Here is a 17,885-nt window from a genome sequence, read left to right on the forward strand (position 1 = left end):
CTCGGATAGGGAAAAGGGCATCAGGGTGTCGTCCCAAAATGGAGTCTGGCATCAGGCTTCAAACTGGCATCGAGGAAAATGGCTGACTTCTCTTTGTCCGGTGGGTTTAAGTAAGAAACATTCCAAATTCTGTAGGGTCTTCCATTGGAGGGTTCATAGGTTGGCTTCAAATTGTCCAATCAAAATTGTCTTTTATTAGCGCCCATTTATGCATACACTGTCCTTGGCGCCTTGGAACACAAATTGTATCATGGTTTGCCAATTATTTTACTATCTGTACCTCCATTGTCCGCACCTGCAGAGGCTGACCTTGTATCAAAGGGGATGTAACCGGCCTAGCACGAAACCTTGGAGATAAGTGTACCAGCCAGTTTCTACTGGAAAAATACAACTTCAAGCAAGAATATTTGTTTAATTAGTTCAAAGAAAAAAGAATCACGCAGTTAGAATTTGAAGCCAGGCAACTAGGCCAAAGCCTGTACTAAATTTAAGCTAAGCAAAACAGTTTTCAAACAAGAAATCATGGCATACATTTGCGATTATGACGGATTACTACAATTTTAATACTTCGTGATTAATAAAGCTCGTTTATAATGATGGCGAACTAACCTGAGGGCGCAATTCCCCTCGTACATTATTTCTTTTACTAAAATCACACTACATTACACGTATTAATCACACGGTATACATGAATATATGTCGGACCTTCTTTTTCTGCATCATCAGTACCTACTCTAGGCATTACGTTTTCTAATGCTACCCTCTGCACATGTTCTTGAAAAACAAGCAGGGCTTTCAAGGTGAGTCACTGAGCTAGTTTCTTGAATTACAGCCTTCGAGTGACTTAGTGTGGTTGGCTAACAACTAAATTATATGCTTTAGTACAGGGATGCGGAGGTGCTTCGCAGCATCTGAGCATATCAAGGTGATGTTGCTATGGAAATACATTGTTCTTTTATTAACATAAATGCTCTGCTTAACATTTTCTGTTGGGAACACAAATTAACGAAGCTGCAACCGAACACCTAACATTTCCAGCACATCTAGTCTGATGAATTGAAATATAGACCCAACCACATTATTAAGAGGTGGTGAGGTTGTGCTTAAAGTTACACTTCGGTGTTATAACATATACCCTTAGTAGTTCAGTCAAAGTAAAACAAGGTATTTGAAGCCATGCGTGTATTATAATTTATACACTACTGTGTTAGCAATCGCCCGACAGGTGTAGATTTTCTGCAAAATTTCGTGAAAATTACATGTGATTACTTTGTTGTGGGTCGTTACTTTTCTGACCATCGCCACTAATTACTGACTACTTTACTCTTTTCCTCTGTGTAGTACCTGCACGAAAATGGGATTGTGCACCGTGATCTCAAGCCAGAAAACCTACTCTATGCAACTCCGGCACCAGATGCACCTTTGAAGATAGGTGAGCAGAGACTGGCGTGGACAACTATGGGCCAAACAATGATAGAGGGAAAAAGGCCGATTTGTTCATACTGCTGTTTTGATTCTGGTAGTGCATTTGATCAGAATTAGGATTTGACTAGATAAGTGCACTGCATGCAACTGAAAATACGCACAGAAAAAGGTTGTGCTACAAGTTGCAAGGGATGACAGCTCAACAGCTTTGAAAATTGTGAGTTGTAAGTTTGGGCCATGAAAGTTGAGGAAGGTGACACAACTGCCCCTTGATCCATCATTAATCGTCCATCCCTATCTTTCTTATGCTGTCTCAGTGTGGAGGAACCTTCTTTGACTTGTTAAGTGAGGATGCCATGTAAATGTCTGATTTCCAGAGAGTAACTGCAGCTTTTTAATGAAGATTATACATACTAATGAGTTGGTTAAGTACTTCCAAATGTTTGCTCTTTTATTGATAGAATCCATCCTCTTACATCGATTAACGACCATGAACATCGAGCAGCATGAAGGGTGATTGCCTATTACATTCAGAGGTTTCCTATTGAACCTTTTCTCAATGTGAGCCTGACACCTTCCGCCCTCCTCCGTTTAACCAACCTCCATTGCCAATCCCTGAAAGATCATAAAAAACAATAAGCAGTTTAACATTCACCATGTTCTCATGCTCTAGGCCAGCGATTCTTAACCTTTTGACTTTTGTGGACCTCTAATGTACCATTACTGGAAACCGAGAACCCCCACTGAATCAGTGTTGGAAGATGGGGACCCCCAGCCTAAGCAATGTTACGATTTGAACTTCAAAACAATACACAATTATACACCAAATAAGACAAGTACACACCAAACAAATGCTCCGATTTTGAATTTTTTTTTTTATTCACGCTCAAATATAGAAAAACGTTTTCACATTTTCAATTTTACTCCTTTCTTTGTATATACTTTATTAATTTTAATGCATTGATTTTAATATTATTTAATTTGCTAACACAGTCATGACCCACTGAGTAAAGGCCTAGCGACCCCCCAGGGTCCTTGAACCTCAGGTTTCAGCAGTCTTTTCAAGTTCACGTTTTCTATGTTTCATTAAATCTCCTAGGAGGTACCCTTAGCAGGTAGGTTAATCTCTCCTCTTTTCCATGGAATCCCGTTCTCTCCCTTTTTTTTATCACTTGTCTCACAGCCACTCTTCTCTACACTAAACACGCTTTCTCCAATTAAAGGCGAGATATCAAAAGGAAATGAGCGGGTAGTTCTGTGTGATGACTGCGGATGAAACCAACGGGCCCAAAGGGGCTCATTACTTCCCTTTTTTTGATGCATGCTCTTGAGAATTACAATTGTTCTTGTAGCATCCTCAGTCGCTAAATACCTTTTATTTTTTTGGCTTGTCACAAGAGATTCTTTTTTCAAACTGACCCGTGTCTATGTTCTGCGTTGGCATCATGGGATCTCCAAGACAGTAGCCATCTCCTCCCCTGAAGCTGCATGCCATGACTTGACATTGGATGCAAAGGCAATGGCAAAAGAAAGAGCACATCGGTGTTGTATCTTTGCTTGATGCCATTCTTGAGGTCTGTCTTCATTATGCACAAGCAGTCTGGCAGATCTTCTTTGGTCCGCCTGTGTTTACACTCATTCTGTTGACATTTACAGGTCGTCTTCTGGGTCTTAGTCTGCCCATCACTTGGATGTAATTTGCTTTTGCTTCTGAATATAGTCGGAGATCCTTTTTGTGTGTGTTTCTTGACAGCATGAGACTCACTATCCCACACCCAGTCTGCTACATGTAATCCAGCCACAGAGTGTCACTATAAAGTGCCATGGACATGCAAAACAGTGAACTTTGGTTTTCAAATATGAACCTTTATAACAGTTGTATCACTGCACCTGGTTCTAAATGCCAATCGGATTTTTAGTTTGAAGTTCCTGATTTGAGAGTTATACAATTTTCCGAGTGCCATCGGACAAGTTTGGTGGGAAACTACACATAATCTGTTAATTTGCTCAGAGATGCTGTGGATTGTCACATAGTTATACATGCTGGATCATGTGGGCTGTTCTTTAGTCGTTGACACTGCGTGGAGGGTGAACAGATTACCATTCAGGAAGGTAAAAGTAGCCCTGATGATACATGCTCTTACTATGTGCTTGGAAACATGCATGTACACGTTACAGAACAAGTCACATCCCTTCACCTCATTTCAGCCATTTTGTACTGTACAGATTGCATTTGTAATATGAGTGTGGTGTGATGAAAGATTTGCCTACTAAATGTACATGAAATCAATTTTTTAAATAAAAGTGTACACTGTAAATGACTGTGGTAGACCCATCCATGAACAGCCACAGATCGCTTAAGAACAGATCTGTTAACATTGTACCTATGCTTGTCTTAGTGAAACATGAGGCCGCAACCATTCAGCCATTTGAGTGTGACATCCAACCTTCAATAGTGCTTTTGGATGCAGCACATATGAGAATGTAATGGCTAACATGAATGACACCTGGAAGTTCCAGTTAGCACATCTCACATGCCAATTCATAATATCTCCGCAGCTAATGAAACATCCAGAAGTCTGGCCCTCAATACGAGTTTGGTGGTCAGTGGACCGCCGCGATGGGGATGGCGGTTGCACCGCCGTGGGACTGGCGGTATAGCCCGCCATATTACTGGGAAGGCACCTGCAGAACACATCCAAGTTTCTGGACAAAAAGAAAAAAGGGAGCACACTGCTTCACACTCCAGCAAAAAGTTAGCCCCAATGCATCATGGTAAATGCAGTCACTTTGTTTTGTGTTGAAAAAGTAATCAAAAGTCTTTCACCTAAGTAGGTGCAGCAAGTGCTGTGTATCTCTGGACACGTGTTTCTAGGTTTAGCCCGTCATCAGCAGAGAGCAGCCAAGTCTGTGGGGTTGCTTGAAATGCCGCCAAAAGTCTTCTCAGGTTTATGTACCACTCACTGGCGCACAGGTGCCTCACCAGAGCTCGTCAGCCCATTAGCTCAAGGGAGCAGTCATTGGACAAAAAGAAAAAAGGGAGCACACTGCTTCACACTCCAGCAAAAAGTTAGCCCCAATGCATCATGGTAAATGCAGTCACTTTGTTTTGTGTTGAAAAAGTAATCAAAAGTCTTTCACCTAAGTAGGTGCAGCAAGTGCTGTGTATCTCTGGACACGTGTTTCTAGGTTTAGCCCGTCATCAGCAGAGAGCAGCCAAGTCTGTGGGGTTGCTTGAAATGCCGCCAAAAGTCTTCTCAGGTTTATGTACCACTCACTGGCGCACAGGTGCCTCACCAGAGCTCGTCAGCCCATTAGCTCAAGGGAGCAGTCATTGGACAAAAAGAAAAAAGGGAGCACACTGCTTCGCACTCCAGCAAAAAGTTAGCCCCAATGCATCATGGTAAATGCAGTCACTTTGTTTTGTGTTGAAAAAGTAATCAAAAGTCTTTCACCTAAGTAGGTGCAGCAAGTGCTGTGTATCTCTGGACACGTGTTTCTAGGTTTAGCCCGTCATCAGCAGAGAGCAGCTAAGTCTGAGGGGTTGCTTGAAATGCCGCCAAAAGTCTTCTCAGGTTTATGTACCACTCACTGGCGCACAGGTGCCTCACCAGAGCTCGTCAGCCCGTTAGCTCAAGGGAGCAGTCATTGGACAAAAAGAAAAAAGGGAGCACACTGCTTCACACTCCAGCAAAAAGTTAGCCCCAATGCATCATGGTAAATGCAGTCACTTTGTTTTGTGTTGAAAAAGTAATCAAAAGTCTTTCACCTAAGTAGGTGTAGCAAGTGCTGTGTATCTCTGGACACATGTTTCTAGGTTTAGCCCGTCATCAGCAGAGAGCAGCCAAGTCTGTGGGGTTGCTTGAAATGCAGCCAAAAGTCTTCTCAGGTTTATGTACCACTCACTGGCGCACATCCAAGTTTCTGTCCGGACCGCTAGTGTGGACGGACCGCTGTTACCGGCGGAAGGTCCCTTCAGTCCGGCAGTCAGACAGGCAGGGGCATCAATGGGGCATGCAGGCACCTCAGGGATGGGGGTTTTAGGGGATGTGGTCAGGGTTTGGATGGGGGATCCTTCTTCTTCTTATCATGCTTCTCCCCCTTACTGTCCTGCTGTCAGGTGGATACCTTGGCCTTGCCCCTCTTTCCTTCCTTCTTAGGTGTGATGGCGGTGGTGACTGTCACAGCAGGGAACCCAGATGGAGTGCCACCAGGGCTGGAGATGTGAGTGGCAGGTGTGCCTGTTGTGGCAGCACTGCAGACTGCTGACTGGGGCATGGCTCAGCCCAGAGGAGGACAGGGAGATGGAAGGCAGGGCTCTGGGGAGAGTAGCAGTGCATTTGGGGGGGGAAAGGGACTGAACCAGGAGACGGGGACAGGGAAACTCATGCAGGAATCTCTTTTTAGGGGCAGCAGGTAGGTCATAGGTTAGGCGTTTGGGAGTGGTGGAGAGGGGATGGTTAATAGGTGTGTACATGGATATGGTGTTGGTGCTGGTGCATGGGTGTATGAAATGTGTGTACTGGGTGTGGATGAGTGTGGGAGTTAACGTGTACTGGGAGGAGGAGCGGAGGAGACACAGGGAGATGGCAGGTGAAATGTGTGAGTGAATGTTGGGGTGGTGTGTGCAGGTAGGGTGGATGTGCTGCATGTGGTTGTGTTGACTGTTGTGGTGCGTGCGGATGTGGTGTATGGGGTGCATGCATGGGGGTCAGCTGTTGTGGTGACGGTGGTGGTGACAGGACATGTGTCTGGACCTGGGACTGATGATGTGGTGTTTGCATTTGTGAGTTCCAAGGTGACTGTGAAGGGGAGCAGGTGGGGGAGTCAGGGTAGATAGTGGATGCTGGTGTGTGTGTGTCTGAATGGTGGGTATAAGCATGGCAATGGTGGCATCTGTGGTGTATGTGAATGTCCTTGTGCTCTGGGTCTGTAGGTGGGGATGCATGCTGGTATGAAAGCGTGCTTTGGATGGGAAATGGGAGAGGGATGTGGGAGTGGGAACAGGTAGTTGGAGGGGGGAATGGAAGAAGAAGGAACACTGGCTGCCGTCAATCAGGAGGCCAGAGCCTGAAACGATCTCTGAAGGGCAGACAGGGCACCGTGAATGCCTTCCAGGAACGCATTAGTCTGTTGCATCTGGGATGCCAGTCCCTGGATGGCATTCACAATGGTTGCCTGCCCAACAGAGATGGACCTCAGGCGGTCAATAGCCTCCTCATTGAGGGCAGCAGGGCTCACTGGGGCAGGGGCAGAGGTACCTGCGGCAAAGGAGATGCCCACCCTCCTTGGTGAGCGGGCACGGGCAACTGGGTGGGGAGCTACAGGGAGGGCGGTGCTGGTAAGGGGGTGGCGAACAAGGACGGTGCTGGCATAGGGCCTGAAGGATCCGTCACAACCAGGGAGTCACCATCGGAGGAAGAATCTGATGATGCTGTAGATGTTCCTGTCTCCTCCGTGGTGCTCCACTCACCCTCTGTCCCACTGGTCCCCTCGGCTCTGCTGGTATCAGCCTCCTGGGTCCAGTGGGAAGCAGCTTCCCCACTTGCTGGTGCCCCTTCTCCTTCACCAGGCAATGCTGTTGCACACACAGATAGTGGAGCAGAGGGAGGGAGTGTGGTACTGTGAGAGACAGGGTGGGAGGAAGAGAAACAGGGTGCAAGTGGTCAATGCCAGCACAACAGCTACATAGTAGACACTACAAAATACTCCAGTGCTATGTCATTACAGGCCATGTCTTCACACACACATTCCACTGCAATGACAGCCCATGTGTGCTACCTCAGTCATGCTCATGAGTTACACTCATGCTGACACACATTCAATCCTGTACAGGATGAAAGCCATACCCTCAACACATGCCTGACCCCCCCCATTGGCTCATGGCTCCATACGATCACTAGACCCTAAATTTGTACTCTATGGACATTTGAAGGCATATCAATACAGCCACATAACCCAAGCACATTTAGCTGTACGATGTGAAACCTCAGACTTCGCAGACTACATAACACCACATGCCAGTAAACAGCAGATAGGGATATGGCCACAGCAACACTGATAGGATAGTTGGGAGTACAATGCATGTGGACCCAAGAAGCAGGAACCATGTCCACATCTAAGACCCTGCTCATGTACTACACATTTGCCCTGTCATTGATGCCACTTAGCAGTGGAGGTAATCCCAACTCACATCCTGCACGGCATTTTAACACATGTATGTAACACATCCGGCATCAATGTGTCCCAAGCCTAGTCATACAGTAGCTACCTAGCACACATTCCACAGCCTTCACACACTGCAAAGGCTGCACCTGTCACTCACCACATAACCTAAGTATGAATGTGAACTCACCCCCTTGTGGCTGCTGTGCTGCCCTCAAGCGCCCATCCACCTTAGGGTATGCCACCGCCAAAATGCGGGACATAAGGGGGGGTCAGGGTCCGACGGGCACCCTCCCTGGTTGGGAGGACGTCCCCAGCTGGGCCTCACTGGTCTTCCTCGCCCAGCGTCTCAGGTCCTCCCACTGCTTCCTGCAGTGGGTGTTCCGCTGGGCATGGACCCCCATTGTCCGCATTTGCTTGGGGATGGCACGCCAGATGCCCTTCTTTTGATGGGCGCTCACCTGCATGGATAACACATAGAAAAGGAGACAGTCATGTATCGTGGCATCTTAGGGACTGCATTGGACACAACACATCCCCTGAACAGACGCACATTTCAACCTTCCAGTTGTCCTCACAGCCCACAGACAGGTCCTTCCACAAGTCAATCATCCTCGTCCCAAGGCCCCCATCCACATTTATACCACTCACAGACAGTACAATCATAGTGCACTCACCTGCTACCCTGGTGCCCCATACAACTGCGCATACAGGGGTAGGGAACCCTCCACAAGCTTCTCAAGTTCCTCCTGTGTGAAGGCTTGGCCCATATCCCCTGAAGCACGTGGCATCTTGGCTACCAATGGCAGAACACAGCAGCACACGCAGTGGAGGTCTTCTCAGCACGCGTGCCAGGAGTCAAGTGAACATGAGCACATAAAATGGTGGTCACGGCTGCCACGGACATCACCGTCACCGCCGGCAGTGATGGTCATTGGCTCATGTCTCCCATAGGCAACCATGTTAACCAATGAGGAGTTGCACGGCGGTTGCGGCCGCCTACGCCATGACATCTTATGAATTCGCTCACTTCACTGCATGCACAGGACAGGCAGCTGCCATTTTACTACTACAATGTGTACAGAGGAGGTTTACGAGGTGCGTCAAAGGTGTTAAATAGTGACCTGTGCACAGCTCCGCTGCGTTCACACAGTCCTTCATTCACATAATGATTGCCACCCCCTCCTATTCCCAGGTATGGTGTAAGAATGATCATGAGGAATACTCCTGTCTACAGGCTCCTGGTCGATCTTGCCACAATTGAAGAGAGGCACGTCTACCAGTGCTATCGGCTCAACCGTAGACCATCATGGATCTTGTGAGGCTGTTGGAGCCGGATCTGCAGCCTGGAATTCGTCACCCCAATGCCATCACACCCACTGTACAGGTGTTGACAGTCTTCCACTTCCTTGCCTCTGGGTCCTTCCGAATTACATTTGGCTGGGCTGCCTGAATGTCCCAGCCCATGTTCAGTAACATCTTGAAGAATGTCCTATGTGCCCTACTGAAACATATTGGCAGCCATATCAGGTTCCCCGACATGACGATCTGCCCACTGTAAAAGCAGCATTCTACGCTGTGGCACATGTACCACATGTGATCGGGGCTATTGATAGTACCCACATTGCCCTGGTGGAGGAGTGAACAGGTGTTTAGGAATCGTAAAAATTTCTACTCAACCACTGTTCAGGTGGTATGTCTCGCAGACCTCTACATCACTCAAGTGACTGCCCAGTTCCCAGGGTCACTGCATGATGCCTATATACTGCGGAGCAGCAGCATCCCACACCTGATGGCACCACTGCAAGGGGATCGTGCCTGGCTCATCGGTATGTATTGTGTCATATGTGTGCCTCTGTATTCTGCACACTCTACACCACCTTCCAGATTTCCATACAGTTTTCAATATGCATATTACCTCTGTGCACATAGGTGACTCTGGTTATCCCAACCTGCCATGGCTACTGACACCTCTCAGGCATCCGACTACAGCAGCAGAAGAACGTTTCAATGAGGCCCATGGTAGGACCCGACGGGTAATCGAACGCACCTTTGGAGTGCTGAAAGCCAGATTCAGGTGCGTGCACCTTACTGGAGGGGCCCTACTTTACAGACCAGCAAAAGTGTGCCAAATCAATGTAGCGTGCTGCATGTTGCATAATTTGGCTATCAGACGTCACATCCCATTACTGGATGCTGAGGGGAGTGCAGCTGTGCCAGTGGCTGATGAAGGAGACATGTGGAGTGATGAGGAGGATGATGATGAGGATACAGCTGATTCCAGAGCAGAGTTGATACAACAATACTTCCACTGACATACAGGTATGTGTCAGAGCCATGCTATGTAACCAGTGGCATTGTCTGCCATGTGCAGGGCTGCTACCAGGATTGTGTATTCAATGTGGGCATAGTGTGTACACATTACTTTAGATGTGGTGCTGTAAACTGTATTACAGAACTTGTATATGATTGATCCCCCATCTGGCACTGTCACATTAATTGGTAGGACAATGGTCTTCCTGGTACATATGTCATGGCTGTACATAATGTTCTCATGGCAGATAAAGACGTGGACAGAAACTGTGCTCAAAGGTGTTTATTTTTATGATACAAGTGCAAGGGCTGATGAGTGGGGTGTTGATGAGTGGGATCATCAGAGTACTTAGCCCACCTGTGGGGAGTCATTGTCCAGTATGATGTCCATGTGAAAAAGGTGTTATGACAGTGGACAGTCAACAGGGTGTCGCTGTGACACACAAGGAGGTAAGTTCAGAAGTGGCTCACTTGCTGGCGGTGGTCTTGGCATCAGTGGAGGCTGTAAGTCTGGTTGGATGCCCTTGCTTGCGTGGGGGCTCCTCAGCTACAGGGGGAGGCGTGCTGGTGTCCTGCAGGTCCTGTGGCAGGGCCTCTATTCCACTGGTTGCAGCTGACGTGGAGGGCTCAGATGTGATCTGGATTATGTTAGGGGCCTGCTGTTGGGAGGTGGCAAATTCCGTCAGCACACTTGCTATGGTGGCCATGGTGGCATTGTGGGTCTGCTGCTGCTGCATGGCCTCCGGATGGTTCTCCCTCCGTAGCCTCTGGTTCTCCTGCAGGGTAGTGAAGATCTGGGCCATGATGTCCTGGGTTTGGTGGTATGCACCCAGGACCTGGTTGAGGGCCTCCTGGCCAGTCTGATGTTGTTGCTGCCCCCTCCCTTGGACCATAGATCCCTTCCCACTAGCCCTAGGCCCTGTGCCCCTGGCACAGTGTGCCCCACTCCCAGTAGCACCAAGGCTTTAATTTCTAGGGATGGGTGCCCTTGACTCAGGCCCCTGTACTGTGGGGCACACCTCTAATTGAATGGTACCTGAGGCACAGGTTTAGGGAGGAGGGGCTAGCTGTGGTGTAGTAGCCACACAGGAGGGTGAGTCCGGGGTGTCTAGGTTGGGGCTGCTGGAGGTGGACTGGCCAGTCGCCCCAGATGGCCAAGGCATTTCATTGTCCTCCGGACTCCACTGGTGCCTTCATCCTGGGGAGGGCTGTCTGACCCTGGCACCCTCTGCTGGATGGCAGTAGCAGGGTTCGATGTGGATGGAAAGGGTGAGAGTTATTACGTGGACATTTCGTTGTAGTACAATGGTGTGCCGCTTGCAGTGGGTGGATTTGTTACCCAGGGATGGCAATGACATTTGCAGCAATGCTGCATCGTGAATTGCCTTTGGGCCATGCTTGTCATGTCAATTGTAGTTGTGGGTTTGCTGTTTGACATTGCTGTAAGTGGCATTGGTAGTGAGATGGTATTGGCTAGCAGTCTGGGTGGGCTGTGGGACGCATGTCCATGCAAGTGCACCATTGTGAGGTGTGAGTGTGACTTGGATCCGGCATGCCTAGTGATGGATTGTGGTAGTTGAGGAGATAGTGATAGTTTAGCATGCATTGTGCAGGGTGGGTGGGTGGATAGTGGTAGAGGGGTGGTGTGGCATGCAGAGTAGGAAGGTGGGGTGATAGTGGGGGGTGCATTCTTGTGGTTTGTGATATGATGGAGAGTGGTAGGTGCTTGGGAGGCATGCAGGACTGGAGTGGTTAGTGCTTAGGGGGGTGTAGGTTCCTTACCAGTATCAATCCCTCCAGTGATTCCTATCAGGCTCTCTGGATGCATAATGTCCAAGACTTTCTCCTCCCAGGTTCTCAGGTCAAGGGGAGGAGGTTGGAGTCCACCGCCAGTCTTGTTGAGGGCGATATTGTGCCTGGACGCCATGGAACGGACCTTCTGCCTGAGGTCGTTTCACCTCTTTCTGATGTCCTCCTTTGTGCGTGGGTAGCTGCCGACTGCGTTCACCCTGTGAACAATCCTCTCTAATAGCTTGGTTGTCCTGGCCATTAATGTTTGCTGTATTTGGGCTCTCATCAGTTGTAGCTCAACTCTGACAATCTCGGCCACAATGAGCCGCAACTCATTGTCGTTGGAGCGTGGGTGCTTGTGGCGTGACATGTTCTGGGGGTGCGTGCAACGAGTGGATTCTTGCTCCATGTGCAGTGGTTCATGGGTCGTATATCTCTGGCTCGTGGTGATATTTGCAAGGGTTTGTGAGGGTGTGAGGGTGTGTGTATTATAGTGGGGTGACCAGGTGTGTGTGGTGTGTGTATATGTTTCAGGTGTAGGGTAATCGGGCTTTCCAATCTGGTATTGCCTTCTATTGGCAAAGATTTTCTAGCCTGCCCCGGTGCGCACTGCCACTGGTTTACCGCCGTGCATGTTCCACTGTGCTGAATTGTGACTCATAATATGGCGGGTGGAATGGTGTTGGTGGGGCGGGGCCGGCGGACGGACAGTCACTCTTTCACTGTCAGTGGCACTTGCGGTGTTGTATTTCTGGTTTTGTTTAGCCGGCTTGGTGTTTGTGTCTCGTACTACGGCCGACACTGTACCCCCAACACTGGCGGGATGGTGGTGGGATTTTGCATTTGCCACTGGTTTACCGCCGTGCATGTTCCACTGTACTGATTTGTGACTCATAACATGGCAGGTGGAATGGTGTTGGCGTGGCGGGCCGGCGGACGGATAGTCACTCTTTCGCTGTCAGTGGCACTGGCGGTGTTGTATTTCTGGTTGTGTTTAGTCGGCTTGGTGTTTGTGTCTCGTAATACGGCAAACACTGTACCACCAACACTGGCGGGATGGTGGCGGGATTTTGCATGGCAGTCTTGCCCGAAGACCGCTAAACTTGTAATGAGGGTCTCAGTCTTTTGTAACATCAGACAGCAGGTTTATGTTTTTTAAATAGCTCTTTTAAAATGTTACAGTACATGACATGTAAAATTAATCTATGAAGCAAATAATGGTTGACTACCCTGCCCAGACCACTCTAAATGATTAGGTATTTGCGACTACAAGACTAAAATACCTTGCAGCGGCTGCTGTACCCATTGAGCTAACTAACAACTTGTAAGTGGTAATGTAACAAGTCATTGGACCCTGCTGGAACACAAGTATCTCCAGTTCTTAAATGTACCCATTATGGAGAATCCCTGCTTCCGTCCATGGACGTGCATCAAGTGCAAATGCTACTGATCTTAACTCCGGTATCAGACAGAGTGACAATTGCTTGGCATTGGCATGTCTCGTGAGCCAGCCACATACTCTTATATTGAAGAATGTGGGACTACAGATCCCGTCCTCCTCCCGAGACCTTATAGGACCTTAGTTAATAATTGGGCAGCTGTAGGGAGAGGAAATACCCAGTCATGATTTGTATATGCATGCTTACATGAGTGTGAGTAGCCCATGCTATTGCAGCTCAGGGTGGTAACATTTTGCATTATTCTAAGGGGATGGTGATAAGAGTGGTCCTGAAGAAAGCCCAAAGAACCAAACGGGGAGAGAGTAGGGCTGAAACATGTTGACTGACCTGTAGCTTGTATGTCATACCCTTATAAAACCACCTTTCTATATTGTTTTTCATCTTGCCAAAGGTGCTCATGATAAAGAAGAGTTTAGAGGAACCAGCAGGCAATTGTAATAATTTAGAATAGATCCCTTAGAACATGAGTGCTCAGCTAATAAACTTTGTCGAGCCCGTCCACTCACACTAAGTGCAGTTGATGAGGATGTGATGATGAAGTATGCCATGGGTTTTACCTGTGGGTGAGGATCCCATAAAATAATCTGAGGGTCTTGCAATACCCACCCGGCAGGCTACAAAGAAGGTAGGAGCACCCTCTCATTGTGGTAGGATTAATGCATATAGGGAAGTTGAGGGTATGCTAAGGCAATTGCTTCCTTCTCCCTCTTAGTGTATATGTATATATATATATATATATATATATATATATATATATATATATATATATATATATGTATATATATATATATATATATATATATATATATATATATATATATATATATATATATATATATATATATAGACAAAATTACAATCTGTACTTACCACTGCAGGCTATAAGTAGACCAAATCTACTCCTGTAATGAAATGTAACTGATAATATAAATTAAACTAATGAATAAACTAGTGAAGGAAACACAGTTCCAGAGATTCAGAAGTGCTGAAGAAAGTAAGATCTGAAACCCAAAGGGAAGATGAAAAACAACAAGTGTTCAAGAGCGAGGACTGTCAGGTGTGAACAAGGTCAGAATTGGAAAGCCTAGCCAGATGCTCAGTTCCCAGCTGGAATGGAATTATTCTGTTGGCCTTTCACCCTGCCGTTGCCCTACCTAACCATTAAGTACAGCATCAGAAGCACCATCTTGAATTGTGAAATCACTGTTTTTTCTTATAGCTGAATGCCCATTAATGGAATGAAAGGTGCCATAATGGGAGTACCACTGTGACAACGGAGACCACAAGCTCTCTGTACACTGGCACAATCGTCCTGTCATTCTGGGACCCGCATGTTGCACTAAATATTGCAGGCTTGCAATGTGTCAGGTTCTGGTTCTCACCTCAGCATCATTCTAAGTAGAACCTGGTTTCCCGACATGTTATCTGTCTGTGTTTGTGAATTCTTCCACTGTGCACAGATGTGCGGTTTAATAGCATTGATCAAAAAGAAAGTTATCCATGATCATGGGTTATATGTGTAAAGCGTGGATGGACATGATACATCAATGAACATAAAAGTATTGATTCAAAGTGGGTTCCTTAATCGTCTTTTGAAGGGTGAGACATTTTAGATTGCATTTACAACCCATCTGGGTTTTATTGTGTGTGATCCAAATGTAAATCTGATCCTTTCCTGACCTTCATGCTCGTCCTTCAGTGCATGTTAGTTTTATTGCTCCCTTCTGGCCTATTAACCTTCAATGAAGCCTATTCACAAACTGCATTTTGTAGCACATTTAGTAGTACTACAATGGTTCTACTAAGGTACTACATAATGCTATTCACTAACCTATTGGTGGAGGTCCACTCCTCTGACTTTTTCTTGACTGCAGAGATCTTTACACATGTAGGTATACGTTTTGTAGTAAATGTGGGAGGGACAGGGGAGAGTGGCTGGAAAAGTTAAGAAAGGGTCAGGGAGGGGCTTAGGAAGGAACTTATGTCCACCCCAAAAGAGTAGGGGCCTGATCATGAATTTGGTGGTTAGGACTGCCAAACTCACAGTGGCTGTTTGATTCCTGGTGGTCCGACCGACCGAGCGTGAGATTATTACCCTGGCGGTCAGACCGCCAGGACCCCGACAGGTTGGGGGGCAGTCAAAGTCATGGTCAGCCATGGCTGTGCCCATGGTGGCACCACCGAGCTGACCACAACTGCACTTTCTGCCAGCCATTCCATGACGGTTGCACGGCCATGGAAAGGCTGGCAGAAAGTCAGTGCTCAGGGCAACGGGGGGGGCCCTGCACTGCCCATGACCATGTTTTGGAAAGTGCAGAGGGCCCCCTGATAGTTGGCTTGGAATGCGCACTGTCTGCTATGTAGACTGTGCGCATTCCGAGGGTACTGGTGTGCAACGGCATTGGCCTCGGCTCCCTAAGGAGGCCAACCACTGCAAAATCCTCCCATAGAAAATAAAAGAGGTAGTGAGTTAAAATAGAACTTTATAGGAAATAATGTTAAAATAAATTAATTTATTTTGCCTTTTTTAAAATGTATATGACTATAGCTAGTTTAATGTTAACAAATGTAAATTATAAATACATATGATTTTATTTTTAAAATATGTTAGTTTTTAAAAAATTTAAAAATAAATGTAAAATTATTTAAAAAATAATTAAGTTAAATAAAATTAATTCTATGCAGACCTTTTAGTAACCTTTAGTACTTAATAAATACATACAAAATGTTACTTTTGGTGGACTTTTAAAAACAAATCTTTAAAAAATTGTTTTATTTTATTTACTGTACTTGAGTTCATTATATATTTAGTTAAAATTAACTTAAAATTGCAGTTGCATTTTTTTAATTGGCCTACTGTTAAAATAAATGTTTGCATAAAAATTAAACTAGTTTTGCTTTTAACTTTAATAAACTTTTATTCATTTCCCTACACTTTACCATAGGGACATCTCCGCCCCAATAACAGAGGTCTCTGCCAAGACAGCAGATTGTCAAATACAGTTGCAAAGTCACTACTAGTAGTAACTTTACTGTTGTATATGACATTGTTGCTGACTCCCCCCCTGTTTCCGGTGGTGGGAACATGTAAGTCTACACGTCTGAGAAACTTAACACTCGTAAACGGTAAATAGCCAAACGTAGTAAAGATACTCAAAAGTGTAAGAGTAAACATGCATGTGTCGATTTGCTCACTTGTAAGCTTACTTTTGTGAATAGTTCCCTATATGTTACCTTAATCCTCTTCCTTGCCCATGTGTGCTGTATATATGCAAATCATGGATACACAATCTATCTCTCTACTACTGGAAATTGTAACGCATGGTATTGAAAAGGGGAAAGTCACATCGTTTTCCCTGTGCCCAAAAGATTAATTAAATAGTCTGTTGTTGTTAGCATGATTGTCTGACGGCTTCACAAGTTTGTTTCTTGATAGTCCTTACCTCCACCCATTAATCCTCATATCACACAGATCTGTCTTCACTTTCTTTGTCCTCTTATACATTTCACCACCCTACCCTCCCTCTCAATTCATTAGTTCCCTCTTAATTTCCAGTCACCCCACAACACAACTAACCTCATTTTATTTCCTCTTAACTCAATCTACCATGAACCCCTTAACACAACTTGAACCACATACTTAACTAACTACAGTTATATACAGCTTGAACTTCTCCCTCGCCCCCATTGCTCACAAAATATGCTGATGCACTGTCATGGAAGAATCACATTTTGCATTACTATATGTGGCTACAGCATGCATGCATAAACTCACATTGCTTAGCTCATCTTTTCGTTTGAGCACACTGCATAGCCTTTTAAACGTATAAATGAGAAAGCTGTGCTGCACTTACTGGTATGTATTTTGCCCCCCAACTGTGGTTTTAGCAAATAGTTGGAAGGAATCAAGTGCATATTGAAGGAGCTGGTGAAGGAGGGGGTTGGTCAGATACCATATTTATAAAACCCTGGGTACATGTTGTAGAGTTGGAATGGGGTAGGTTGGGAAAGGTGACAGAGGAAGTAATAGACATGTGGTTCATGAAATGGCCAGAGGCAGATGGATCCATGGTGGTTGGGCAGTGTGAGATGAAGGATAACATGTCATTGATTACTCATAAGTGGGGTGCTAAACTTATTAAGGGATCTGCACAGTGCTTTTCTTACTTTCAGTACTGTCATTACCTATATGTTGAATTATAATGCATTTCAGTGACACTGATGGAGGCATCATAAGTAGAATTGCCAAAAGTAATGTATTTACATTTCTAGCATATATTCAACTACCTCAAAATATCTTTCTTAATGATTCAAGAAAGGGTCATCTACAGATTCAGCAAAGCATCCTGTACACTCTGCTTCTCAGTGCTGTGTAATCACTAACACAGAAATGTAATCAAAATTATTCTGTTTGTGCCTCTTAGAACTATGCATATTCCATCATACATTTTGCAGTCTGATATATCTTCTTTATGGCTGGCAAAACTTTCTGGGCAGTTTATGAAAAGCTTGTCTAAAAATAGGATATATTTGCGTTCATCAATGGATTGCTCTATCAAATCCACCTTTAAACCCCAGATGTTTTACCTTTTTCTGGATCTTATTTTTGTTGGCTTTAGGAATCTGCACTCTCTACCACTGCTAAACAGTAGTAGAGTGCCTGTCTTTCCCTGCTAAAACTCGTGCTCCCTATTTGAACTGTTTAACTTCCATATAAGTCCATTGTAAATG

General features: G+C 45.9%; 1 protein-coding gene across 1 annotated transcript in view; it reads left to right on the forward strand.

Annotated features, from left to right (window-relative positions):
* The window catches only part of CAMK4 (calcium/calmodulin dependent protein kinase IV), an 892,231-nt gene that overhangs the window by 673,559 nt on the left and 200,787 nt on the right, over nt 1–17,885 (forward strand). Inside the window, exon 6 of the mRNA XM_069226461.1 lies at nt 1,342–1,432. Within this exon, the coding sequence (XP_069082562.1) occupies nt 1,342–1,432 (91 nt within the window). The remainder of the gene's footprint in view (nt 1–1,341; nt 1,433–17,885) is intronic.

Source organism: Pleurodeles waltl, chromosome 1_1 (genome assembly GCF_031143425.1).
Source record: "Pleurodeles waltl isolate 20211129_DDA chromosome 1_1, aPleWal1.hap1.20221129, whole genome shotgun sequence".
Taxonomy (NCBI): domain Eukaryota; kingdom Metazoa; phylum Chordata; class Amphibia; order Caudata; family Salamandridae; genus Pleurodeles; species Pleurodeles waltl.